We start from the raw sequence: 27,933 nt of genomic DNA on the forward strand, positions 1-27,933 counted from the left end.
GCCATAAAAAGGGGAAAATATATTGGTCTCTCCCACTTTTTTTCTATCTCTATTTTTCAAGCTGTAAAACTCCTTCCCTCACCCCTCTTATTTTTGTGAATCAGTACCCCGCAACAGTGCAAAATAAGCTAGACATTGAATTAGAGTTGCTATTTGGATTATTCGGAAATATGAAAGGAGGGATACAAACTTGGATTGATATTTGAAGTAACCATGATTTCAATAGAGGAAAACAAAACTTGTAAGCATCTCCCTTTCAATATTACAAAGAATGCGAAAAAGACAAACAAATTACTGGAAATTAAAATATCAACTAAAAATTAAAGGTATAAAACTCAGATACCCTTCTTAATAAGAACTTTGTTACCTTTGCTTTCGTCCCAAATATAGGTGATATGTTAAATAAATAAGTAACCTACCCCTCCCCCTCCACACACACACACAATTTTTTTCTTCCTTAGAGCCCGAGAAACACTCTTTACCCTTCAGGAGGGCCCAAGTGGTGCGAGACAAAGGGACTGGCTTGGTCAAAAGAGAGGCGCATGAGCCCTCTCATGCAAAGCAAGCAAAGACTCTGTACTGCGAGCCCTCGCAGTGCAAAGTCTTGCACTGCGATTGCACTAATGTAGCATCGATTTTGCAAGTAATTAAATAAAAAACCTAGTTTTTTTTAACTTAAAGTAAGGAGCGATATTAAAACTTAAATCGAACAGAAATTACTCCGTATATGAAATGGGTTGTCCCCTCCGCAATCCCTCGCTCTTTACGCTAAATTTTTTAATTGTTTTAAAAAGTAGAATTGTGGCAAAGAGTCAAACTTTATCGTAAAGAGCGAGGGATTGCGGAGGGGACAACCCATTTCATATACGGAGTAATTTCTGTTCGTTTTAAGTTTTAATATCGCTCCTTACTTTCAGTTTAAAAAACAAGTTTTTTTTTTATTTAATTTCTGAACGTTTTTGAATTCAGGCATTTTTAATTTTGGCTCTCCGCACATAAATTATTAAAATGAAATTTGCATATTAATTTATTTTTTTTTTGGCTAAATGGCTTTCTCTTAGTTTTGATCAGAGGATTTTGAGAAATAAGGGGTGGGGAAGGAGGCCTAGTTGCCCTCCAATTTTTCGGTTACTTAAAAAGGCAACTAGAACTTTTAATTTTTAACGAACATTTTTATTAGTAAAAAATATACGTAACTTATGAATTGACTTACGTAACAAACTTTTATGTTCTTATATTTTTTATTATGTATATGAGTGGGTTTGTCCCCTCGTTATTACCTCGCTGTTTACACTAAATCTTAAGTTTTGTCCCAATTCTTTAAGAATGACCCCTGAATCAGAAAGGCCGTAGAATAAATAGTTGAAATTACTAGAAATACTTTAGCATAAAGAGCAAGGTATTTATCTCCTTCTAAATACCTCGCTCTTTATGCTAAAGTATTTTTAGAACACCTCATATGCGTAATAATCTCTGTTAGTTCTAAGTTTTAATGCTACTCCTTACTTTCAGTTGAAAAAACTTTTTCATGTGTATTTTTTCATTGTTTTTTTTTTATAGTAATGCTAGAAAATCCCGCGCCCTTTTCATTGAATTTCTCTTCCCCCCATGACATATTTCTCCAAGGGAAGATCCTCCCACATAGCCCCCTCCCCTCAACCCCACCCCCAAACCAAAAAAAATCCCCCTGAAAACATCTGTACACTTCCCAATAGCCATTACTGTATGTAAACACTGGACAAAGTTTGTAACTTGCAGCCCCTCCCCCAGGGACTGTGGGGGAGTGAGTCATTCCAAAGACATAATTATTATGGTTTTCGACTATGCGGAACAAAATGGCTATTTTAAAATTTGATCCGTTGACTTTGAGAAAAAAATGAGCGTGGGAGGGGGCCTAGGTGCCCTCCAGTTTTTTTGGTCACTTACAAAGGGCACTAGAACTTTGCAGTTCCGTTAGAATGAGCCCTATTTCGAGATTCTAGGACCACTTGGTCGATACGATGACCCCTGGAAAAAAAAACACGCACCCGTGATGTCTTCTGGCAAAAAATACGAAATTCCACATTTTTGTAGATAGGAGCTTGAAATTTTCGCAGTTGGGTTCTCTGATACACTGAAAACGATGGTGTGATTTTCGTTAAGATTCTTTAACTTTTAGGGGGTATTTCCCCCTATTTTCCAAAATAAGGCAAATTTTCGCAGACTCGTAACTTTTGATGACAAAGATTAAATTTGATGAAACTTATATATTTAGAATCAGCATGAAAATTCAATTCTTTTTATGTATCTTTTAGCATCAAAATTTAGAGTTTTTTAGAGTTTCGTTTACTATTGAGCCGGGTCGCTCCTTACTACAGTTCGTTACCGCGAACTGTTTGATATGCCAATATGCTCTTGAAATCTCGATGTATATTTTCTATGTATGAATTCGTAGCGAAAAATAGTCATATTGAAGACTAGAGTGGCTCTGTGATTCAAGGATCATTGGATACCTCTCCGCGAGTCAATTATTTAATGTTGTTTCACCGCTTTTGAGCTTTGTTTTTATAGTATCAACTTATTTTTTCTATTCAATTGCGAAATGTTTTGTCACTAGACTCAATTTTCACTTGTGGCTTCATTGGTTTTATTTCTTTTAATCCTCCAAGTTTTAATATGTTTTTTTGAAATTTTTACAGCCTCTTTAACATTTTCAATATATATATATAATATATATATATATATATATATATATATATATATATATATATATATATATATATATATATATATATATTTATATATATATATATATATATATATATTATATTTATATATATATATCATATATATATATATATATATATATATATATATATATATATATATATATATATATATATATATATATATTATATATATATATATATATATATATATATATATATATATATATATATATATATATATATTTTATATATATATATATATATATATATATATATATATATATATATATATATATATATATATATATTATATTTATATATATATATCATATATATATATATATATATATCATATATATATATATATATATATATATATATATATATATATTATATATATATATATATATATATACATATATATATATATATATATATATATATATATATATATATATATATATATATATATATATATATATATATATATATATATATATATATATACATATATATATATATATATATACATATATATATATATATATATATATATATATATATATATATATATATATATATATATATATATATATATATATATATTGCTACATTAAATTCGATTCTTTGCTTGTTTTTTTTTTTTTTTTTTTTTTTTTTTTTTATTCAGCTCGAAAATGCGAATTCAGCCCATTTCGGCTTGTGATAGACATTCTCAAAAAATTGATTGAAGACAACTCATAAATTAAATCTTATAAATAAATTAAATAAATGACATTTTTAAATAGGAAATAAAATCCAAGACGATCTTATCTCTGAGATCAGCAACGAACAATTAGTTACAGCAAAGATATTGAACAGATTGTTTTATATAACTGAGCAGTTTCAAACTATCGAAAAGCTTTTTAAACAGCATCCGAGTTTCAGAGATAATGCTGCAATATGGCGACACACTCAAGCCTTAACCTGTACGCAGCTAATATAAAATGCATTAATATAAAATGCAAACATAAGTAATTATTCCTACGCTTCATTTACTCGAATGGATTCAATTGAGGCTTATTAATTTATACACGGGAATGTATCAGTGCGGGTCAACAATATTGGGGAGGAACTTACCAGGATATCATGCGGGGGGAGGGCATTAAAAGTGCCGCAAATTTTTAGGTTTAAAGTCGACATATTTCTGTGAAACTTCCTTAATACCAATATGGAGGAGGAGGAGCTTGTGATAAAACCCCCCTTTCTTTAGAGAAATATATTTAGAATAGTAAGTAAGTAAGTTTTTTGCAAAAAAAAAATACTTTTAAATAATTGACATGAGGGGAGGGATATACACAAGAAACATAGAGGATAAAGGGAGGGATAGCTCCCCTCTTTAAGCAGAAAAATTCTGAGAGCAAAATAAAAAACCATATTGTTGCGCTAACCTGCAGGAATTCCAAAGAAGAAAATGTATACAAAGACCCCCTACCTTCTATTAACAAAATGGCAAATTACGATCCAAAGCTTAATATTTGTCGTTTAGAGTCCCTCCCCCATCTCCCAAGACAATTAGTGCATCCTTACCTGAAAGAGCGAGGGGCTGAGAGTAACAGCAGCCACGCCCATACTTAGAATGATTCTATTTTGTTGTGAACAAAAAGAAAATACCTAAATGAGGTCTTGTTATACGTTTTAAATACATACATTGTCAAAATATTATTTTAAGAAAGGCAAAATTTAGGACTATGAGCGGGGGAGTAGCTCTGTGTGCATTACCGACAGTCCTGGACAGACGAACACAAAAGTTTAGGGACGTACGACCTAAAAGAGTTTGGAAATTAAAGTGAACACCGGAAGTCTGACATGTTTGCCCATCCTAATGCTTAGAATGAATCCTTTAAACACAAGTGCAAGGTCAAAAAAATAATCTTTTTCATCAGGACTTATTTAGCTGTTTTTCCTCCGAAAATAATATTTTCAGTTGGATTGTTTTCAGTAAGTCAAATACCTCCAAATACTAAGAACGGCTATACTTGCTTTATTATAAGATGCTTTCAAGAAAGCACAAGTCAATCTTTAGCACAGAGGGAGAGGAGGATAGAGAGGGAGGTAAACACCCCTGTTTATATTTAATGACTTCTTAAAATTTGCATATTCGTGGTCTTTAAGCTCACAGTCCTTTCTGGTTCTGTTTCCATGTAAATTTCCCTATAGTAATAATATAATAGTATAATAATAATTATACTAATAATATTATACTAATAAGTATAATAATAATAAGTATAGTAATAGATTTATAAAAGTCACAGCAGAATGAAAAATTAGACATATTTAGAATCAATATGAAAAGCCGATAGACACATCTTTTATACATATATTGTTTTCAACCTTCAAGTTTTTAGGGTTCTGGATATTTCCTACAAGGAATGCTCTTTACTTACCATTCACTACCACGAACGGCCTGATTTGTAATTTTGAACAATTTTTCATAATGTTGTTTAATTTTTTTTTTAAATTGTTCACTCTTGGAAAGTTTTTTGCGTTACTAACTGAGTCGTTTTAACTATGGTTTTTTGTTAAATAGTTCACAATACACTGGGTAGGCAACTCTATGGAGAAGAATTAAGTACTTTTTTATAGTACAATTTTCCAGGAATGTAGTGCTTTGATATTCTTTCTTGAATTTCTGCGGTGATTCAACTGAAACTAAGAAGTTAACTAAATTTTTCCCGAATATTCGCTCCAAGGTGCAATCTAGTGTTAGCAATAAATATAGTGAAATGACCTGCAATGCTATTAATGACGTCCGTGGTGAAACATTAAATATGGAATTTCAGCCGTGCACGAGCGAAGAAGTGCTTAAAGTAGTGCAGTAACTTAATTATAATTTGGTCGGTGTTAATGGTTTGTCCATTCGAGCTCTTAAAGTGATTTAAGGATACATTCTTCCCTGTCTTGCTTTTACCATCAATTTTTCCCTAGAAAAGGGAAGCTTTCCGGAGCAGTTTAAGGTGGCGAGGTTCATTCTATTTCACAAAGATGGTGGTAAGTTAGATATAGAAACTGGAGACTCACATCAATTCTAGCTATCTTTTCAAATAGACTGGAAAAAGGGCTAAATAAAAGGCTCTAAAATTTCCTTCAGATGAATAGGCTTTTGAGTCGGACACAGTTTTGGTTTCGTAAGGGTCATTCGACGATGCACACCTTACAGTACCTGGTTCAAGGCTTTATTTGTGCATTAAACTCAGGTAACGTACCTATGTCTATTTTCATTGACATTAGAAAAGCGTTTGACACGGTCGAATACCAAGTATTGCTTCATCGAATGAGAAATCTTGGAATAAATGGAGTTTGTCAAAGATGTTTTTAGAGCTATCTTTACAGTAGATCCCTCGAAGTTGTTTTAAATGATTTCGTCCCATTGTCTTTTCCTGTGAAGTGTGGTGTACCTCACGGCTCTGTGCTGGCCTCTTTACTTTATCTAGTTTACAGAGACATGATGTGCTTTTAACTGCAGAATGTATACATTACTTCTTTTGCGGATGACACTGCGCTAACAGTATTTGCAAAATCAGTCGATGATTTAATAACAAAAGCTAATAATGATCTCAAAACATTGAAGGCGTTTACGGATTTAAGTTTACTGTGCGTGAATGTAAAGAAGATTGTACTGAGATTCTGTAGAGTGAGTGATTCTATTGATGTAAGTAGTAAAGCCCTACAGTTTGAAAATCCTGCTGTACAAGTTAAATCACTACAGTACCTTTGTTTGGATATTGGTTCCAACTTTTTGTGGAAGTATCATAGCGACATTATTTCCGTTAAAATTGCACGTAGAGTTAGCATTTTGAGAAGACTGAAGCATATTCTGCCGGAACATATTCTTCGCACAATATATTTGGCAATAATCTACCCGTATATATCTTACAGATGTTTAGTCTGGAGCAGCAATAATAATTGGGAAGTACGTAGAAAATGTTAAGGACCCCAGTGCATACTTTCAGTCCCTAAGGCTACTCAATGTTGGACAGATAAGGGACTGTCAAGCGGCGATACTACTCAATGTTGGACAGATAAAGGACTATCAAGCGGCGATATTTGTGTTTAATTATGTGCTTAATCTAGTCCCGGAAACTTTTATATTTCCTCTGAAACTTTTGCCGTTTCAGAAGTTGTGTTCATGAGCATGATCAGAATAGATGTGATAACTTGGTTGTGGATATTGAAACTAGCGTAAGATCTAGTTTTACTTTGAAGTATCTTGGCCCTTCTGAATGGAATTCGCATCCTGTTAGGGCAGCTGAGCACCTACAGTTAAAAAAAAAGATTAAGAGTATATAGGGATGGAAAAAGGAGCGGGTTGAAGGGCTTGGGGTGGATGGAGTTGTATTTGGATGGTAGTTGTTATCGTGGGGGTGTTTGAAAGAGGTTGTTCAGAAAGAATGTAAGTTTTTAGGAATGTTTATTTATTTAATCATTACACTTTAGCAAAAAATTTATTTTTCCCTAGCTTAGTAATTTACATCTATAATAGTTTACGTTTTTGTTTGTTATGTAAACAAAAGTCAAAAAGTTAAAGCAAAAAAAGAAAAATGGAAGAAATGTGGATTTGTTTCTTGGTCTATTTTCTCTTCCTCTATAATTGTAGGTTTAGTAAGTCTTCCGTTGTTCTTCTAATAGTTTTACAGATCATTCTTTCGGTATACCATTTCCAATTAACATATCTTTAATGTAAATTAGTTCAATGAAAGTGAGCTAAAATAGCAGAAGAAGAAAAATAGCAAAAAGAACATTTGAGTATCTCAACCATTTATTTCTTGAAAATAGCAAAAATTGAACAAAAGAAATACGAATATAAAATATAAGAACAGTTTTCTAATTTTAACTAATTATAGAACCTTTACTAAATACAAAAAAACATGCGAAGTGGTGTGCATAGAATGCTTTGCTCTAAGAAAAATTGTTTGTTAGCAAAACACACATACACAAAAGAAAAGAGCATAAGCTACAAGAATATAGCCCTTCCTAAAGTATACATTCTTGATCTAGTAGTTGCGAACATTTTTTTACCTTCGGTTCCAAAATATTATGTTTGATAAAAACGATAATTAATATATTTTAAAAAAAAATATCGATACTTTCATTGGACAATTACAAGTTTTAGAGAGATGAAGAAAATTGAAAAAAAATGTCTACAAGGGGATTTAGCTTTTATGTAATTTTCTAGCGTGTGTTAACTCTTTAATCTAGTTTTTTCTCTTTATTTTTAATTGATAATAAATTTCAAATGTATAGCCACGACTTATGGATTGGTACTTGTACATGTATATATTCAATTTTTACTGTCTCATTTAACAATTTTACAGTTATAATATTTTCAAATCACTTCTATTATAAATTGATGTCAAAAAGAAATTATACTTTCAGTAATATATCAATTCCGAAATAGGAGCGCCATGTGGGCTTTTAACGGCACTGAAGGTACAAGAGTATTTTAAAACCATCTAGTCCTATGATCTCTTTTAAACCCTTAAAAAGACACTAGAGCCAAGAGTTAGAGACTGAACGAACCTTTCCCAATTTTTCATGAACATTCGTTCCGTAACCAATGGACAAAACAAAACACATAAGAAAGGTATCACTGAAGTCAATATTTTTGCTTAATATGAAATGAAATTAATTTTTTTATTATTTTATTTTTTATTAAATTTTGTAATTAATATTATTTTTTTCCATATTAAAATCAAGTTTTCTTCGACATTCATTTTTGTATGTTTCTGGTAAGAATTGACAAGAACTCTTTTACTACAATAAACCGTTAAGTTGTAACGTTTTCGATTGGCAGTTATTTTCATATGTATATTGGTCTGTTATTATTGTTTAAGATATTACATATTGTTCAACGTTTAATATATTTTTATAGAATTTTGTTCTCATATCTGTTAAGGAACAAATTGTGAATCTTATCAGTAATGATGGCCTCTATCGCTAAAGTTGTTCATTCATTGACGCATTACAGAAGCGTTCTTTTACTTAGCTTCTTTCAGCTTAGCGTGAGACAAGACAAAGAGAAGTGACATAATAGACGAAAAATATGTAATTCTGGGTATATATTTGCTCATTACGGGGAGGTGGGGGTAAAGCATTTGGAGAGTGTGAAGTTAGAAATCAATCCTTACTACACATTAGGCATTCAGACCCACTATACTTTACCCCCCTCCCCTAATGGGCAAACACAGGCTAACACCCAAATTCGTTTCTTAAATTATATCTTATCTTATTTTGGTATATATTTCTTTAGGACTGAGCGTTAGAGAAATATATTAGAAGAGTATTATATAAGCAGAGGATATATATACAAGAACCCTCGTCCACTTTGTGAAACAAACAAAGTATGATGTTAGGAAACAGTATGCCAGACTACTCGTAAAAACTGAAGTCATCAACTATGATAACTAACCGTTCACTACCATGAACGGTTAGATAGTATAGTTGATCCTAATTAAATCATGTTCTTAGTAAAAATCGTGTGGGCTGCTGAGTATTTTCTAAAAGGGTGTTAACTTACTTATGCTGAAATAGAAGGGTCCAGTAGACGGAGAGTCTGCTTCTAATCTGATTTCAGCGATATCTAAAACTATAACTCCATATGCCTCAGAGAAGGGCTCGTGACTTTTTAAGTAGAAAAGTAGATTTCCACGCAGTCGACACCATCGTTCCACAAATACTAAAAATAGTTTGCAAAATAGTTTATAGGTTAAAACAACTAAATTAAAAGATTTACTGATTAGAAAATGAACAAATACAGCTATTACAGCTTTTAGCTCAAATATTCTCGTTCTTGAATTGTGGGGGTGTATATATCTATATATATAAAAATAAGTTGTCTGTCTGTCTGTGGATGTGTGGATGGATGTGTCAGGTGACGTCACCTGAAAAAACTGGATCAGGTGACGTCAAAACTGAAAAAACTAAAAAAGGCAAAAACTACAAAAAAAACTAAAAACTAATAAAAAAAATAAAAAAGCTAAAAAACTAAAAAAACTATAAAGGTAAAAACCAATAAAAAACTAAAAAGGCGAAAACTACAAAAAAAAACTAAAAACTAATAAAAAAAGTAAAAAAGCTAAAAAACTAAAAAAACTAAAAAAAGGTAAAAAACTAAAAAAAATAAAAAATAAAAAAAAACTAAAAAAAAGGAAAAAACTGAAAAATAAGCTAAAATAAAGGTAAAAACCAATAAAAAACTAAAAAAAAAAGGAAAAAACTAATAAATGACGACACTCAAAGAGAAAAAAAAGGCAAAAACTACAAAAAAAACTAAAAACTAATAAAAAAAATAAAAAAGCTAAAAAACTAAAAAAACTAAAAAAAGGCAAAAACTACAAAAAAAACTAAAAACTAATAAAAAAGCTAAAAAACTAAAAAAAATAAAAAAAAGGCAAAAACTACAAAAAAACTAAAAACTAATAAAAAAAATAAAAAAGCTAAAAAACTAAAAAAACTAAAAAAACTAAAAAAAGGTAAAAAACTAAAAAAACTAAAAACTAAAAAAAAACTAAAAAAGGTAAAAACTAAAAGAACTAAAAAAGAAAAAAATAAATGACGACACTCAAAGAGAAAGCGACCAGGACAAAAGGAATGTTCGATTAGCAATCAACAAAGCACCGGGACACAGGGAGTATAAATGACGACCAGGACAAAACTAAAAAATCTAAAAATCTAAATAAACTAAAAAAGAAAAAAAAAGGAAAAAAATAAAGGAGAAAAACAAAACTAAAAAACGAATGTATATACAGACCGGTACACCGGGATACAAATGACGACCGGGACACAGGGAATATAAATGACGACCGGGACACAGGGACACAACTACAACGGGGACACCGGGGGAAACAGGGGGATATAAATGACGACCGGGACAAAAAAACTAAAAAGAAAAAAAAACTAAAAACTAATAAAAAAACTAAAAAATCTAAAAATCTAAATAAGCTAAAAAAGAAAAAAAAAGGAAAAAAATAAAGGAGAAAAACAAAACTAAAAAACGAATGTATATACAGACCGGGACACCGGGATACAAATGACGACCGGGACCCGGGACACAGGGAATATAAATGACGACCGGGACACAGGGACACAACTACAACGGGGACACCGGGGGAAACAGGGGGAGGTAAATGACGACCGGGACACCGGGACAGGGAATGGTCGATTAGCAATCACCATCAACAAAGCTCAAGGGCAATCATTAGAATCATGAGGTATAGATCTGAATACAGATTGTTTTCCCATGGACCATTATATGTTGCATGTTCAAGAGTCGGTAAACCTGACAATCTATTTATATGCAAAGACAATGGGACAGCAAAGAATGTTGTATATTCGCAAGTTTTACGTAGTTAAAACCATATATATATATCTATCTATATTCACAGGTGGGACATAGGGACACAACTACAATGGCGCGTAACTATTATGGCGCGTAACGACTTACGCGCGCGGGGGGGCTTGGGGGGGGGCGCGAAGCGCCCCCACCAACTAGGTGTTGGGGTGGCGCGAAGCGCCACCCCAACAGCTAGTATATATATATATATATATATATATATATATATATATATATATATATATATATATATATATATATATATATATATATATATGTGTATATATATATATATATATATATATATATATATATATATATATATATATATATATATATATATATATGTATATATATATATATATATATATATATATATATATATGTATATATATATATATATATGTATATATATATATATATATATATATATATATATATATATATATATATATATATATATATATATATATATATATATACTAGCAGTTGGGGTGGCGCTTCGCGCCAATCTATTTATACGCGCCCCCCCAAGCCCCCCCGCGCGCGTAAGTCGTTACGCGCCATATTAGTTACGCGCCATTGTAGTTGTGTCCCTGTGTCCCACCTGTGAATATAGATAGATTTATATATGTGTTTCAAACTACGTAAAAATTGCGAATATACAACATTCTTGGCTTTCCCATTGTCTGTCCATATACAAAGCCGTATGTACTAATAATGACGTCATATGCAAACGCTCTTTTTACAAACAAACAAACATGCATACACACAACTCGTTTTTATATAGATAGATAGATAGATAGATAGATACAATACAAATTAACTACGTAAAACTTGTGAATATACAACAGTCTTCGCTGTCCCATTGTCTGTGCGTATAAATAGATTGTCAGGTTTACCGACCCTCAAAGATGCAACATACAATTGTACATTGGTAAAGCTATCTGTATTAAGATCTATACCGCATTTTTCTAGTGATTGCCCTTGAGCTTTGTTGATGGTGGTTGCAAATGCTAATCGAATTGGGAATTGCAATCTTTTAAATTGAAAAAACAGATCCGTTGGAATCATGGGAATGCGAGGAATAAGAACAGCCTCACCCTCATAAGGCCCTGTCAAGATTGTGGCCTCTATTAGGTTTTCCATTGTTTTTTTACGGCAAGTCGCGTGCCATTGCAAAGCTTTGGTGGGTTGATATTTCTTAAAAGTATTATTGGTACGCCTATTTTTAGTTGTAGCACGTGTGGTGGAAACCCTGAAGGATCTATGGAATTTAAAAATTCAGATGGATAATTAACCGCTTCATTTGGTTCCAAAATACAAATTAACTGCGTAAAACTTGCGAATATACAACATTCTTCGCTGTCCAATTGTCGCTGCATATAAATAGATTGTCAGGTTTACCGACCCTCGAACATGCAACGTACAATTGTCCATGGGAAAAACAATCAGTATTAAGATCTATACCACATTTTTCCAATGATTGACCTTGAGCTTTGTTAATGGTGATTGCAAATGCTAATCGAATTGGGAATTGCAATCTTTTAAATTGAAAAGGCAGATCCGTTGGAATCATGGAAATGCGAGGAATAAGAACAGCCTCACCCTCAAAAGGCCCTGTCAAGATTGTGGCCTCTATTAGGTTTTCCATTGTTTTTTTTACGGCAAGTCGAGTGCCATTGCAAAGCTTTGGTGGGTTTATATTTCTTAAAAGTATTATTGGTACGCCTATTTTTAGTTGTAGCACGTGTGGTGGAAACCCTGAAAGATCTATGGAATTTAAAAATTCAGATGGATAATTAACCGCTTCATTTGGTTCCAAAACTGTGTCGACTGACTTGTAAAGGACTGCCTGGTCTCGAATCTTGGTCAAAACAATATTGTTGATTTCGTGGACGTCTATATTTTTGGGTGCGAGAATCGCTCTTTCACTTAGCCATTTATTATTTTTATAATTTTTTAGAATATTCGGAAATACTTTTTCAATCAATTCATTTTTGGACGTCACTAAATTACAGAAATCAGCAGGTAGTTGTATACGTCCTGAAATTGAGTCTACTGGGAGCTTTCCGTTTCCCATTGCCAGCAATTGATCTGAAAATGTTTGACCAGAGTCATCGTTTTGCAATCGGACACGCATATTTGTAGTTAATTTTAATGTTTTTACGTGTGCCCATAAATTAGAATTTTTCAGGCAAGCATTCATTTCGTCTGCAGGAGTTGATCTAGGTATTATAGGTAATGTTTGCCTGAAATCTCCCGCAAGCAATATTAATATGCTGCCAAAGGGTTTCGACTTCCCTCGCAAATCTTTCAAGCATTGATCCAGAGCCTCGAGCGATTTTTTGTGTGCCATTGTGCACTCATCCCAAATAATAAGTTTGCATTGCTGCAATACTTTACCCATCCCAGATGATTTGGAAATATTGCACGTGGGAGTTTCTGTAGAATGCAAGTTCAGAGGCAATTTCAAAGCTGAATGAGCAGTTCTTCCACCAGGCAGCAATGTTGCGGCTATTCCGGACGACGCAATTGCCAACGCTATATCATTTTTGATCGAATTGATGCCAGAATCAGTTTTATCACAAACGTTTTACCAGTACCTCCTGGCGCATCCAAAAAGAAATTTCTCCAACGTTGTTATCGACACAATGCATTATCGTATCATAAATGTCTTTTTGTTCCGACGTTAACTTGGAAATGTTATTTTGTACATACGACAATAGATCACTCGTACTGTAACTTTGTTTACGATCCAATTCTACACATGTCGAAACAGCAGCGATACGGTTAGGTGAAGGCATTCCCAAATCCTGAAGAGGTTTGTTTGCCATACGTACGCACAAATCTTCTAAAACAACTAAAGTGTAGTTATAAATTTCTGATGTAAAATCAAAAGTCATATCTGACGTCTCTAACTGTTTTCGATGGAGTATATCTTTGGACATTTTTGACTTATATTTTTCCCATAACTCTGTAGGAGCTGATGGAGAGCAAGTTGTTAAAATGATGCCAAACAATGCACGAATTTGACTTGGGGTTGGCGTTTCGCACGCGTCATTGATGCAGTTATCCCAGTGTTGGTCATTCTCCAATAAATTCAAAGCTTGGCATGCACTACGGTAAGTGTCATGTATAGTACCATTTACAGTCCTCAAATACTCAAAGGATGTCGGACCGGGTACATTCACCAAAAGCAGGCGTAGAAAGAAGCATTCATGTTGATTGGGGTGAACAGTGTAGAGTCTTCCTATCGTGGTATCTTTGAAGATGGTAGGTTGGCCGTCGACTGACTTACCCTGTTTTCGACGTTCAAATACTTTATTTTTAGTATTCCACGTGTAATACGAAGGCACTTCAGTATACAGCAGTTTTTTTGCAAAAGAATCATTTTTGTCTCTATCAGCAGCAAGCCTGATTTCTTGCTGTTCTTGTAATTCCTCGGCACGCCTTCTTTTTTCACTTTCTCTTTTAGCAGCAAGTCTGCTTCCGCGTTGCTCTGGTAGTTCCTCGGCACGCTTTCTGTTCTTTCTTTCTCTATCAGCCTCAAGCCTGTTTCCTTGCTGTTCTTTTGATTCCTCGGCACGCTTTCTGTTCTTTCTTTCTCTATCAGCCTCAAGCCTGCTTCCTTGCTGTTCTTTTGATTCCTCGGCACGCCTTCTTTTTTCACTTTCTCTTTTAGCAGCAAGTCTGCTTTCGCGTTGCTCTGGTAGTTCCTCGGCACGCTTTCTTTTCTGACTCTCTCTATCAGCAGCAAGTTTTTTGGCATAGACTCTTTGAGCATCTTCATCGGCTTTTGCCATGGTAAGTTCATCAGTCATTGTAAACTTAAACATTAATAGATTTCTACGTGAACATATGTCTTAAATATCTTGAATGACGTTACCGTCAAAGCAAAAATGACGACAACTAACTTCATGACGTCAGCCGACACAGAAACATGACATCACCTGATCCACAGACAGACAACTTATTTTTATAATATATATATATATATATATATATATATGGACACCCCCACAATTCAAGAACGTACCCAAAAAGGGAAAGTACCCAATGATTTTAGGAAAACCTTAATTAAACCACTGTATAAGAAAAGTGAGAAGAGTGAGTGTCGTAATTGTCAAGGCATTAGTCTGGTCTCTGTAGGTAGCAAATTACTGAGTAATAAGATACTTTTTAGACTGAGACATGCTGTAGACAAAGTTTTAAGGGAAGAACAATATGGTTTTAGAAAAGGTAGAGGATGTGTCGACCAAGTTTTCACTCTTAGGTTAATAATTGAGAGGTCCCTTCGTTTTCAAACACCTTTGGTCCTCAGTTTTATCGATTATGAGCAAGCTTTCGATTCTGTTGATAGAAGAGCGTTAAAAAGGTCTTATCGTTATATGGTATACCAGAAAAATACATTAAAGTGATTTGTGCTATGTAAGAGAATAATACTGCTGTGGTTAAGGTAGGAAATGAGGTTAGCAACTGGTTTTGTATTAAATCTCAAGTTAAGCAGGGTTGTGTTCTATCCCCCTTTATATGGATCATTCTGATGGACTTCGTCTTAAGGAGGACAGGAAAGGCAATTGGAGACCATGGAATCAAATGGGGAGGAAGAACGCTCCTGGACTTAGACTATGCTGATGATTTAAGCATATTAGATGAAAGTATGAGCAAAATGAATGAATTTTTGGAGGTTTTGCGAGTTCAGGGTGCTAAAATAGGCTTGAAAATTAATGTTACGAAGACTAAGTCACTAAGGCTAGGAATAAGTGAAGATGAACAGGTGACATTAGGTAACGTAAAGATTGATCAGGTTGGGAGCTTCAGTTACCTTGGTAGTATTATTAGTAAAGATAGTTGGAGCAGTGAAGATGTTAAAAGTAGAATAGCTAAGGCTCAGGGTGTTTTTTCACAGTTAAAAAAATTGGAAGAATAGAAAGATAAGTCTACAAACCAAGATTAGAATATTGGAAGCTACAGTGATGACAGTGGTCAAATATGGCTCTGAAGCATGGGCACTCCGAAAAGCAGATGAAAATTTACTAGATGTTTTCCAGAGAAATTGTCTACGGATTGTTCTGGGTACCTGGCTGACAGACAGTATTTCAAACAGTAGGTTGTACGAAAAGTGTGGTTAAATCCCGCTTTCTAGGGCTATAATGAAAGAAAGGTTGAGATGGCTAGGCCACGTTCTACAGATGAAGGATGACAGATTACCGAAGATTGTCCTTTTTGGCCGAACGTCTGGGGCTACACGGAAAGCAGGTCGTCCTTGTCTGAGTTGGGAGGATGTTATAAATAAAGATTTAAAGGAAATGGGAACTTCCAGGGAGGGTGTAAAGAGGGAGGCTTTAAATAGATTAGGTTGGAGGAGGAGCGTGCGTATCTGTGTTGGCCTCAGGCGGCTTGTGCTGCGGTGAGTTATTATTAGTAGTAGTAGTAGTATATATATATATATATATATATATATATATATATATATATATATATATATATATATATATATATATATATATATATATATATATATATATATATATATATATATATATATATATATATATATATATATATATATATATATATATATATATATATATATATATATATATATATATATATATATATATATATATATATATATATGTATTATATATATATATATATATATATATATATATATTTATATATGTATATATATATATATATATATATATATATATATATATATATATATATATATATATATATATATATATATATATATATATATATTAATGGTTATTGAGAAGTGCACATACGTTTTCAGGGGGATTTTTTAGTTGAGGGGGAGGTAGGTGGGAGGATCTTTCCATGGAGTAATTTGTCATGGGGGAAGAAAATTTCAATGAAGGGGGTGCAAGATTTTCTAGCATTATTTAGAAAAACAATGAAAAAATTAATATGAAAAGTTTTTCAACTGAAATTAAGGAGCAGCATTAAAACTTAAAACAAACAGAAATTATTACGCATATGAGGGGTTCACCTCCTCGTAATGCCTCGCTCTTTACGCTAAAGAATTCTTCGTAATTTCAACTATTCATTATATGGTCTTTGTGATGCAGGGGTTATAGGAACTGGGACAAAATTTAAGCTTTAGTGTAAAGAGAGTATGAATTGACAAGGGGGTGTTCCCCCTCATATACGTAATAAGAACATACGAATACAGAAGTTCGTTAAGTAAGTTAATTCGTAAGTTACGTATATTTTTACTAATGAAAACATTCGTCCGATTAAAACTATGAGAAAGCCATTTAGTCAAAAAAATTAATTTGTAAATTTTGTTTTAATTATTTATGTTTGGAGAGCCAAAATGAAAACATGCATTAATTCAAAAACGCTCAGAAATTAAACATAAAAAAAAACAAGTTTTCTTAACTGAAAGTAAGGAGCGCCATTAAAACTTAAAACGAACAGAAATTACTCCCCATGTGAAAGGGGCTTTTAATCCTCAACGCCCCGCTCTTTACGCTAAAGTTTTTTACTGTTTTAAAAAGTAGAGTTAAGAGAAAGAGTCATACTTTAGCGTAAAGAGCAGACCCTTTCATATACGGAGTAATTTATGTTCTTTTTAAGTTTTAATGTCGTTCCTTACTTTCAGTTAAAAAAAAAAACTTCTTTTTTATTTAATCAATATATAAATTCAATTGTTAACCGAGGTTTCGTTCGTTCCTTTTCTTTCATCTTAGTTTTTATGGTAATTTTATTCCATTTTTTGGTGATGTTAAGACAAATAAAAATACAAAGCTCAAAATAAAATGATTTCCCGTATAGCTCAAATGGCGTTCTTTTGGCGTTCTAAATTACGATAATAATTAAGTCAAACTTAAAACAAAAAGAAACTACCACAAACTTAGGAGTAAGGCATGCACCCCCTGTGACTTCTAAAAGCTAGAGCGTCATTTGCACTATACTAAAAAAAAATGAATTTTTACTATGCTCTTTTATAGCCTTAATAAATCTAAAACTGCTGTGAAGTTCAGGAATGAGTATCAATTTATATATTAAATGGTCAATCAAAATTTCATTTGTTTTCTTTGGAATGGCTAAGGAAAATAAATTGAAACTTTTAGGGTATAATGACGAGGATGTCGATTAATATTTCTTTATAGCCTGTTCATAGCGTAACATGACGCTGTTACGCTATGAACGTTGTCCAACGTCGTATGTATTCACTTTGAAGTCCTCCGTTATTCTGAGGAAAGAGTAGCCAACAAAGGTGATTCCTTTAGAGGTTGCTACTTGTAGCCTCCAATAGTCATGACGTTTTCAGCTTCCAATTAGCTGGACAAATTTATCGCAAAATCTGATTATCTGAAATATCACCATCTCCTTATTTAATCCTATCTCCAACTCCACGGCTTCAAAGAATAGAATAATTATATGAATTATTAATATTTATATAATTATTATACAATTAATTATATAATAGGCTAAAAACCCGTCGTGATTGGGCTAGAATAAATTCGGATTTGTTTGCTTCTCTTACAGGTTATATTCTGAGTAAAGGTCGGGCTCCTTTCCACCTTTTGCAAACACTAACCACATTGGCCAAATCTGTCGTAAGACTTCGCTTGTACATAGACTTTAAAATGTATGTAGCCCAAATTAGCCATGCTCTTCGTTTTGTCAAAAATCTAGCTGCCCCACTTCAAAAAATTCGTAAGGGTATTAATCCAGGCTTTATGTTTGAAATTTGGTGTGGAAGTATTAGTCGAAAAATTGGCACTTGTAATTCAGATCTAAATAACGAATTGTACTCTCTTGTTTTTGCATGAGAAGTTATCCCAAAAACAGGATCTCAGAATGTTCATGATTTCGATTTATTATGGTTGCAACTTCCTTCTGCAAAGTCTTCGAGCTTCTTTTCCGACCACATTTTGAAAAAACATGTTACACTCCACCTCACCAGTTCAGGTTCAAAGGAGAACATGTTATGCTGGTCTTCTCATAGGTTAGCCAATGCACTAATTGAGGCTAAATCTACAGGAGAATGTCTAGTTCTCGCTAGTCACGGTATCAGAAGCGCCTTTGATATCCTCATCCGCTTAGTTATGCTCCTCAAAGTGATCCAACATAGACTGAACGCCTCTGTGACTGTAGAGGAGAATGTAAATCGTATCAGACGCGCCTTTGATATCCTCATCCGCTTAGTTATACTCCTCAAAGTGACCCAACATGGACTGAACGCCTCTGCGATTGTAGAGAAGAATGTAAATCTACAGGGGAATGTCTAGTTCTCGTAGTCACGGTATCAGACACGCCTTTCATATCTTCATACGCTCAGTTATGCTCCTAAAAGTGACCCAAAATGGACTGAACGCCTCTGTGATAGAGATATGTATTCTCAACTACGTGTTTAGTTGAGACTACTTTTGGATAAAAATTTGACACCTCTTCCATGTAGAAAACTCCTTTTTGTCTTGAATGGTGCACGCCGAGGAGCAGTCTGCGCCAAATCTTTTCAATTGCTGTGTGACAGATACTCAAGTTCAGAGTCCCACGCCTCTGATACTATTCTATTGAATCTCTCTCTACTTGGTTATGCAGATAACACTTTAAGTCTCAGTCGTAACCTCTAGCGAATATCTGAGACTTCAACAGGAGTATGTCAAACTCTGACTTCATTTCAATCCTGATAAGTCAGAAATATTGCTTTCTAACAGGAAAGGTGAGCTAAGGTCCTTTATAGCTCTTTCCAATGCCACTGTTAGAGCCGTTGACCACCTCGCTTACCAAGGTCTTTCCATTGGTTCCTCACTGCACTAAACCAGATCCTTGCTCTCAGACCATCTCACACGATTGTATCTGCTTTAAATGCATCGATTGTAGCAGAAAAATTTCGATTCAACCACCTGCTACTAGCAGGCCTTGTCAATGTCGTAGCCCTCCCTCACATCTTGTATATTGCACGATTTCAGAAGCTGTTTACTAGAACTGATTGTCCGATCCATTTTCTTTCGACTCGCTAAATATTTGCTTCAGTTGCCATCTTAGCATCAAAATTCTCCATTAATTAGAAAATTTGAACTCGATGATGCCATTTCTAAATTTAATTGTGAGGATTGATTGAAAACTTAATTCTTCACAGAATGATTGATTCATCCTTTAATTCAATAGTTTTTAGTGTTTTATATGTCTGTGTAATAACCATATTGGTGCAGCAACATTAATTTTTTTGTCAATTTTAATGCATGTTTAATTTTTATTGGTAAATGTCATAGCTGTGATTTCTTGTTCGTGTGTTTCCGTTTTATTTCTTTGTTCTTTCCTTTATCCTCTACTCCAGTCTTATCATGTTATGTGGATGGTAGGTGTTTAATAAATAAATATATACGTAAATATCAAGTTCCTTCTGTCACTATAACAGATTTTAAAATCCGAAATGGCTAATAGATTGACTTTATCAGTGTAATACTTATCTAATCAATAGCCGAATTTCTACCTGCAAGCCACAAAGATGTTGGCCGTTGTCATTTCACCGATCTTAATCTTGCGCCTAATTTTACCAAAATATCCCTGTGGTTTTACCAGCTTTCTTTTGGTATATTAAACAGCTAGTATCAGCCTACCCCCTCAGGGCACACCCAATAGGGGATGCCGCTAAGCTATCGGAATTTTATCGGCAAACTCTTGCTTTGAAATTGGTAAATTATGCAAAATCGATTTACATCAACAAGTGATAATTGAACACTGGGCTTCGGAGGAATTCATTTTTGATTTCTATACAAAAAGGATTCTGATCATAGGGAAACTTCGAGGTTTCAAAAAATATGTGAAGAGCTTCAGCTAATTTAATTTAGGATAAATCATTCGTTAAAGCATATTGTTTAAAGTATTAAAGTACATCGGATTACAAAGAGCTCGATAAACGGGGAATTGTTTCACCTAGGACCCACTCAAGACCTTGGGACCAAATATGTGATTTTTAGTGAATTGATTCATTTCTTAAAAAAAAATTTTGGTCCTCTCCATACAAGTGCACGCTTTAGAATTGTATTTAAATTCACGATTTCTACAGTTTAAAGTTTGAGAACGGGGTTTTAAGCCACCTAGCTTAACTTTAGTCAAGTCGTGGTCATCCTCGAAGGCTCTCTAGGGACATTCTTCTTCACTAAAATGGCGATACCCCTTCCTTCCTAAGAAAAATTATCAGGCCCTCTCAACTAAAGGTTTAATATCGGTGAACCGAGGTAGTGGTTTGCTAAAGTGGCAATTACAATAGTTTAAAGTTTGAAAAGGGTCTTTAAAGCCATTAATAAAAAAAATCTTTCTCCAAAGAGAAAATAAAAAAAATAGTACATAAAGCTATTTTAAACCAAAAACGAGCGGAAAGTCAAATGCTAATTCAATCTTACAATGAACAGAAATCAAAATAAATGAAAAAATGAGATCCAAAACGAAAAGAAATTATGACGAATTAAGTTAAACCCTAATAAAGTAGCACGAGCTGAAACTACAACATACAGAAATTGGAATACGAACGTCTAAGGTAGCGAACTGCAGTAAGGAGCGACCCGGCTCAATAGTAAACAAAAGTCTAAAAAAACGGAATTTTCACTCTAATAGATACATCAAGAGAATCAAATTTTTATGTTGGTTTTAAATATGTAAGTTAAATCAAATTCTGTCTTACGCATCAAAAGATATTGCACCTGAAAAAATTTGCCTTATTTGGGAAAATAGGGGAAAACCTCCTTAAAGTCATAGAACCTATACGAAATTCACACCATCGCATTTAGCGTATTAGAAAACCCCACTGCAGAAGTTTCAAGCTCCTATCTACAAAGACATGGAACTTCTTATTTTTTACCAGAAAACCAACCACGGGTGCGCGTTTATTTGTTTGTTGTTTTTTTTCAAGGTTGATCGCGTCGACCCAGTGGTCTTAGAATGTCATGAGAGGGCTCATTCTAACGAAAAATAAAATTTATAGTGACCTTTTTAAGTGACCAAATAAATTGGAGGGTACCTAGGCACCCTCACACGCTCATTTTTTTCCAAATTCAACGGATGAAAACTTTGAGATAGCAATTTTGTTCAGGATAGTCGGAAAACAAAGTTACTATGTCTTTGGGGACGACTTACTCCCCTATAGTCTCCGGGGGAGGGGCTGCAAGTTACAAACTTTGACCAGTTTTTACACGTAGTAATGGTTATTAGGAAGTGTACATACGTTTTGAGGGGGATTTTTTTATGGGGGGGAACGTTGAGGGGAGGGAGCTACGTGGAAGGATCTTCCCTTAGAGGAATTCGTCATAGGGAAGAGAAATTCAATTAAGGGGGCGAAGGATTTTCTAGCACTATTAAAAAAAACAATGAAAAAATAAATATGAAAAGTTTTTTCAACTGAAAGTAAGGAGCAGCATTAAAACTTAAAACGAACAGAAATTATTGCACATATGAGGGTTTCATCTCCTCCTAAATACCTCGCTCTTAACGCTAAAGTACTTTTAGTAATTTCAACTATTTATTCTATAGCCTTTGTGATTCTGAGGTCATTCTTAAAGAATTGGGACAAAATTTAAGCTTTAGTGTAAAGAACGAGGTATTAACAAGGGGGCAAACCCCCTCATATACGTAATAGTAATATACAAATATAGAAGATCGTCACTTAAGTTAATTCGTAAGGTACGTATATTTTTTACTAATAAATCCGTTCGTAAAAATTATAAGTTCTATTTGCCTTTTTAATTAGCCAAAAATTGGACGGCAACTTCTCCTCCTCCCCTTTTTTTTATCAAAATCATCCTATAAAACTATGAGAAAGCCACTAAGCCAAAAAAAAACAAATAATATGCAAATTTTGTTTGAATTATTCATGTGCGGTAAGAAAAAATCAAAACACGAATTAATTCAAAAACGTTCAGAGATTAAATGAAAATGAAAAGTTTTTTAACTGCAAGTAAAGAGCGACATTAAAACTTAAACCAAACAGAAATTATTCCATACATGAAAGGGGTTGTCCCCTCCTCAACGCCTCGCTCTTTGCGCTAAATTTGTTATTGTTTTAAAAAGTAGAGTTGTGAGAAAGAGTCAAACTTTAGCGTAAAGACCAGGACGTTGAGGAGGGGACAACTCCTTTCATATACGGAATAATTTCTGTTCGTTTTATGTTTTAATGTCCCTCCTTACTTGCAGTAAAAAAAAAAAATTTTTTATTAAATTTTCAGTATAGCGCAAATAAAGCTCACGCCTTTAGAAGGTTTAGGAGCATTAGTCTTAACTCTTTTATGGTAATTTGTGTTCGTTTTAAGTTTGACTTAACAATATATTGTATTTTAAGTTCATTCTGGGTCTAAACAATTTAAAGTTTTTGAAGGTTATTTAAGCTATTTTACTTGACTCAAATCAAGTCATGATCATCCGTAAAGGCCATCGAGGGACCATTTTCTTTATTATAACTTCAAAATGCCTTCGGTAGATCCAAATGTTCCAAATAAACCTAACAGACCAATCCAAACGAACCTACAAACCTAACAGAAAATCCAAATAAACATAAGCAACATCGTTTTGCTGAATGGGTTGAAACATTCTACACCCTATAACATCTACATTTTGATCTCAAGTCTCTCAGCTGATATAATTAGGGGAAGGGTCTAAAGTATAACCTCCTTCATCTTTTTTGTGGTATTTTAACCATGACTCCAAGCGTTACATCAGGGACCAAATGAATTAAAATCGAATTATGATGGCCAATGAAAATTTTGAAATGTCCAAAAATCAAACAGTTCGTGGTAACGAACTGCAGTAAGGAGCGACCCGGCTCAATAGTAACCAAAAGTCTAAAAAATGGAATTTTAGTACCAATAGATACATCAAAAGAATCACATTTTAATGCTAGTTTTAAATATATAAGTTTCATCAAGTTTAGTCTTACCCATTAAAAGTTACGAGCCTGAGAAAATTTGTGTTATTTTAGAAAGTAGGGGGAAACACCCCCTAAAAGTCATAGAATCTTAACAAAAGTCACACCATCAGATTCAGCGTATCAGAGAACCCTACTGTAGAGGTTTCAAGCTCCTATCTACAAAAATTAGGAATTTTATATTTTTTGCCAAAAGGCAGATCACGGATGCGTGTTTATTTGTTTTTTGTTTTTTTTTTTTTTTTTTTTTTTTTTTTGTTTTTTTTTTCCCAGGGGTGATAGTATCGACCCAGTTGTCCCAGAATATTGCGAGAGGGCTCATTCTAACTGAAATGAAAAGTTCTAGTACCCTTTTTAAGTGACCAAAAAATTGGAGGGCACCTAGGCCCCCTCCCAAGCTAATTATTTTCACAAAGTCAACGGATCAAAATTCTGAGATAGCCATTTTATTCAGTTTAGTCGAAAAACCTTATAACTATGTCTTTGGGGATGACTTACTCCCCCAAAGTCCCCGTGGGAGGGGTTAAAAGTTCAAAACTTTGACCAGTGCTTACATATAGAAATGGTTATTGGGAAGTGTACAGGCGTTTTCAGGAGGATTTTTCGGTTGGAGGCAGGGGTTGAGAAGAGGGGAATATGCTGGGGGAACTGTCCATCGAGGAATTTGTCATGGGGGAAGAAAATTTCCATGAAGGGAGCGCAGGATTTAGTAGCATTACTTAGAAAAAACAATGAAAAGGTTTTTTTCAACTGGAAGTAAGCAGCAGCATTAAAACTTAAAACGAACAGAAATTATTACCCATATGAGGGGCTTACCTCCTCCTAATACCTCGCTCTTTACGCCAAAGTATTTTTAGTAATGTCAACTATTTATTCTGCGGCTTTTGTGATTCAGGGGTCATTCTTAATGAATTGGGACAAAATTTAAGATTTAGTGTAAAGAGAGAGGTAATGACGAGGGGGCAAACCCTCTCATATGTGTAATAAAAACATTAGAATAAAAAATTCTTTACGTAAACTAGTTTATAAGTTACGTATACCTTTTACTAATAAAAAGATTCGTAAAAAATTAAAAGTTCTAGTTGCCTTTTTTATTAACCGAAAATCGGAGGGCAACTAGGCTTCCTCTCCCGCTCTTTTTTTCTAAAAAAACATTCGATCAAAACTATGAGAAAGCCATTTAGCCAAAAAAAAAATACAAATTTCGTTTTAATTATTCCTCTGCGGAGAGCCAAAATCAAAACATGCATTGATTCAAAAAAATTCTGAAATTAAATAAAAAAAAACAAGTTTTTTAAATGAAAGTAAGGAGCGACATTAAAACTTAAAACGAACAGAATTTATTCCGTATATGAAAGGGGCCTTTCCTTCTCAAAGCCCCGCTCTTTACGCTAAAGTTTTTTTACTGTTTTAAAATGTAGAGTTAAGAGAAAGAGCCAAACTTTAGCGTAAAGAGCGGGGCGTTGAGAAGGAAAAGCCCCTTTCATATACGGAGTAATTTCTGTTCGTTTTAAGTTTTAATGTCGCTCCTTACTTTCATTTAAAAAAATTGTTTTTTTTATTTAATATCACATAAGCTCAATATTATCCCTTTCAATTTAAACAAGGTCATAAAAACTAAAATCAAATGTACCTGGTTTTAAAGCACCTCCATAGCATGCAAGAGATTTCAATTTGCTTTTCTTGTTTTTTCTTCTTGACAAAGAAGCTGAAAAGATTCATGCGTCTTTATAAAAAAAAAAAAGAAGCAAGCATACTACCATAAAGCAGAAACAAGAAACACTAAAACATAAAAGCAAACACTGATTTCACAGTATACCACAAAATAAGACGACACGGACAAATTTATTTATCTTGCCTAAAATTATATTTATGACTTAATATTCAACTGGACAATTGAAACTATGACATGAGATGACAAATGTAAATTCAAGAGTAGCTAAATAGCCTAATTGAATTGTTTTATTTGTGCAGCCATTTATTCAAAATAAAGGAGATAAGAGAAATAAAAAAATACTTGGTTTAGGTACTTGCAAAAACATTTTTTGCTAAGATACGATCTGCATGCGAGTAAAATTAAAATTGTGAAGACGAATAGTAATCTTTTATCACTAAGAGAGGTTTGATTCTTGAAAAATATATCTTTTGATGTAATTTTTTTTCACGTGTTCTCTCCAACTTCTCTACAAAGATATTACTGCATAGACACAATCAGTTCCAAGGAAAATTTTTCATATCAAGCATAAACTAACGTGTTTTTTTTATTTCTCCAAAAACTGTCTCATACCCCCTCCCACCAACTCAAAGTTTGGGTATGTTCATGACTATATAGACAAGGGGGTTTGGTCTTTATCTCCTTTTACACACAAGAACAAAGATGCCGTTTTACTCTAGCAGATAATTTTTTTTATTTTTTGTACATAAAGTTATTACATATTTTTAGCTTTATTAAATCTAACTAAAGCTGCAGTATAGCAGAGGGGCTTGTGGTACAAAACTGGCTTAAAATCTCACACTGGGGGATTTCCAAATTAATCAAATTTTGATATACCGGTATTATTCGACTCCATAAATAAAGCTTAATCTGACTGGTGCATAGAAATATATCGTAGATAAAAGCCAATCAAATTGAAGCACAATTTCTATCCTGGATTTATGGGAATGTAATTGCTCTTTTTTTTCTTTAATGAAGTACAAGTATTTGTTTTACTTCTCGGCAGCTCACGAGAAACGCCTGTTGAAGAATACAATTTGAACTAAAATTATTTGTCCCTTTAAGAAGATTTGAGATTGTACCAACATCCTCCATATCAATTGAGGTAATCCAGAAACCAAATCAGCAATCTCTGCCAAAAATGCCATATTTTAGCGTTAAAGCACTTAGTGACTTTAGCGTTAGCGTTAGTGACTTTCAGGTTTCCATGTTAACTATGAAGCTCAGCTAATTGTTTAATATTTTTCTCATTGGCAAGATTAAATTAGCTCGAAATGAGAAACGAAATCGAAATGAGAGTTCTTCAAAATGAAACACATACAAACAATAATAGAAAACAGGATGAAGAGATCAAAAAGTTCCTTCAAAATGAAGTTCTCACAATGAAACGCATACAAACACAAATTGGGAATCAGGAAGAAGAGATCCGAAAGTTCCTTCAGAAAGAAATACATACAAACGCTAATGGGAATCAGGATGAAGAGATCCGAAAGTTCCTTCAAAATGAAACACACGCAAACACATATTGGGAATCAAGATGAAGATATCCAAAAATTCCTTTAAATGAAGTTCTTCAAAGTAAAACAAATACAATCACATATTAGGAATCAGGATGAAGAGATACGAAAGTTCCTTCAAAATAAAACACAAACAAACACTAATAGGAATCGAGATGAAGAGATCCATAAGTTCCTTCCAAATAAAGTGCTTAACAATGAAATACATACAAACACAAATTAGGAATCTAGATGAAGAGATCCGAAAGTTCCTACAACTGAATCATATACAAACACACATTGGAAATCAGGATAAAGAGATGCAAAAGTTCCTTCAGAATGAAGATCTTCAAAAGGAAACACACCCTAACACATATTTGGGAATCAAGATGAAGAGATCCGAAAGTTCTTCAAAGTGAAATACACACAAACGCTAATGGGAATCAGGATGAAGAGATTCAAAAGTTCCTTCAAAATGAAGACCTTCAAAATGAAAGACATATTCCGAATCAGGATAAAGAAATCCGAAAGTTCCTCCAAAATGAAACCCATACAAACACACATTGGGAATCAGGATGAAGAAATCCGATAGTTCCTTTAAAAATCAAACACATACAAACACATACTGGAAATCAGGATGAAGAGGTCCGAAAGTTCTTTCTAAATGAAGTTCTTCAAAATGAAAAACGTATAAACACATATTGGAAATCAGGATGAAGAGATCCGAAAGTTCCTTCAAA

The 27,933-nt window shown here is 33.4% G+C and overlaps 1 protein-coding gene across 1 annotated transcript in view; it reads right to left on the bottom strand.

The window, feature by feature from the left end:
* LOC136036421 (uncharacterized) overlaps nucleotides 1-25,691 on the bottom strand; it is a gene marked incomplete at its 5' end in the record, with an annotated part of 58,379 nt that extends 32,688 nt beyond the window's left edge. Inside the window, 2 exon segments of the mRNA XM_065718652.1 lie at nucleotides 9,265-9,423; nucleotides 25,617-25,691. Of these exon segments, the coding sequence (XP_065574724.1) occupies nucleotides 9,265-9,423; nucleotides 25,617-25,691 (234 nt within the window).
* Between the last annotated feature and the right edge of the window lie 2,242 nt (nucleotides 25,692-27,933).

Source organism: Artemia franciscana, chromosome 15 (assembly GCF_032884065.1).
Source record: "Artemia franciscana chromosome 15, ASM3288406v1, whole genome shotgun sequence".
NCBI lineage: Eukaryota > Metazoa > Arthropoda > Branchiopoda > Anostraca > Artemiidae > Artemia > Artemia franciscana.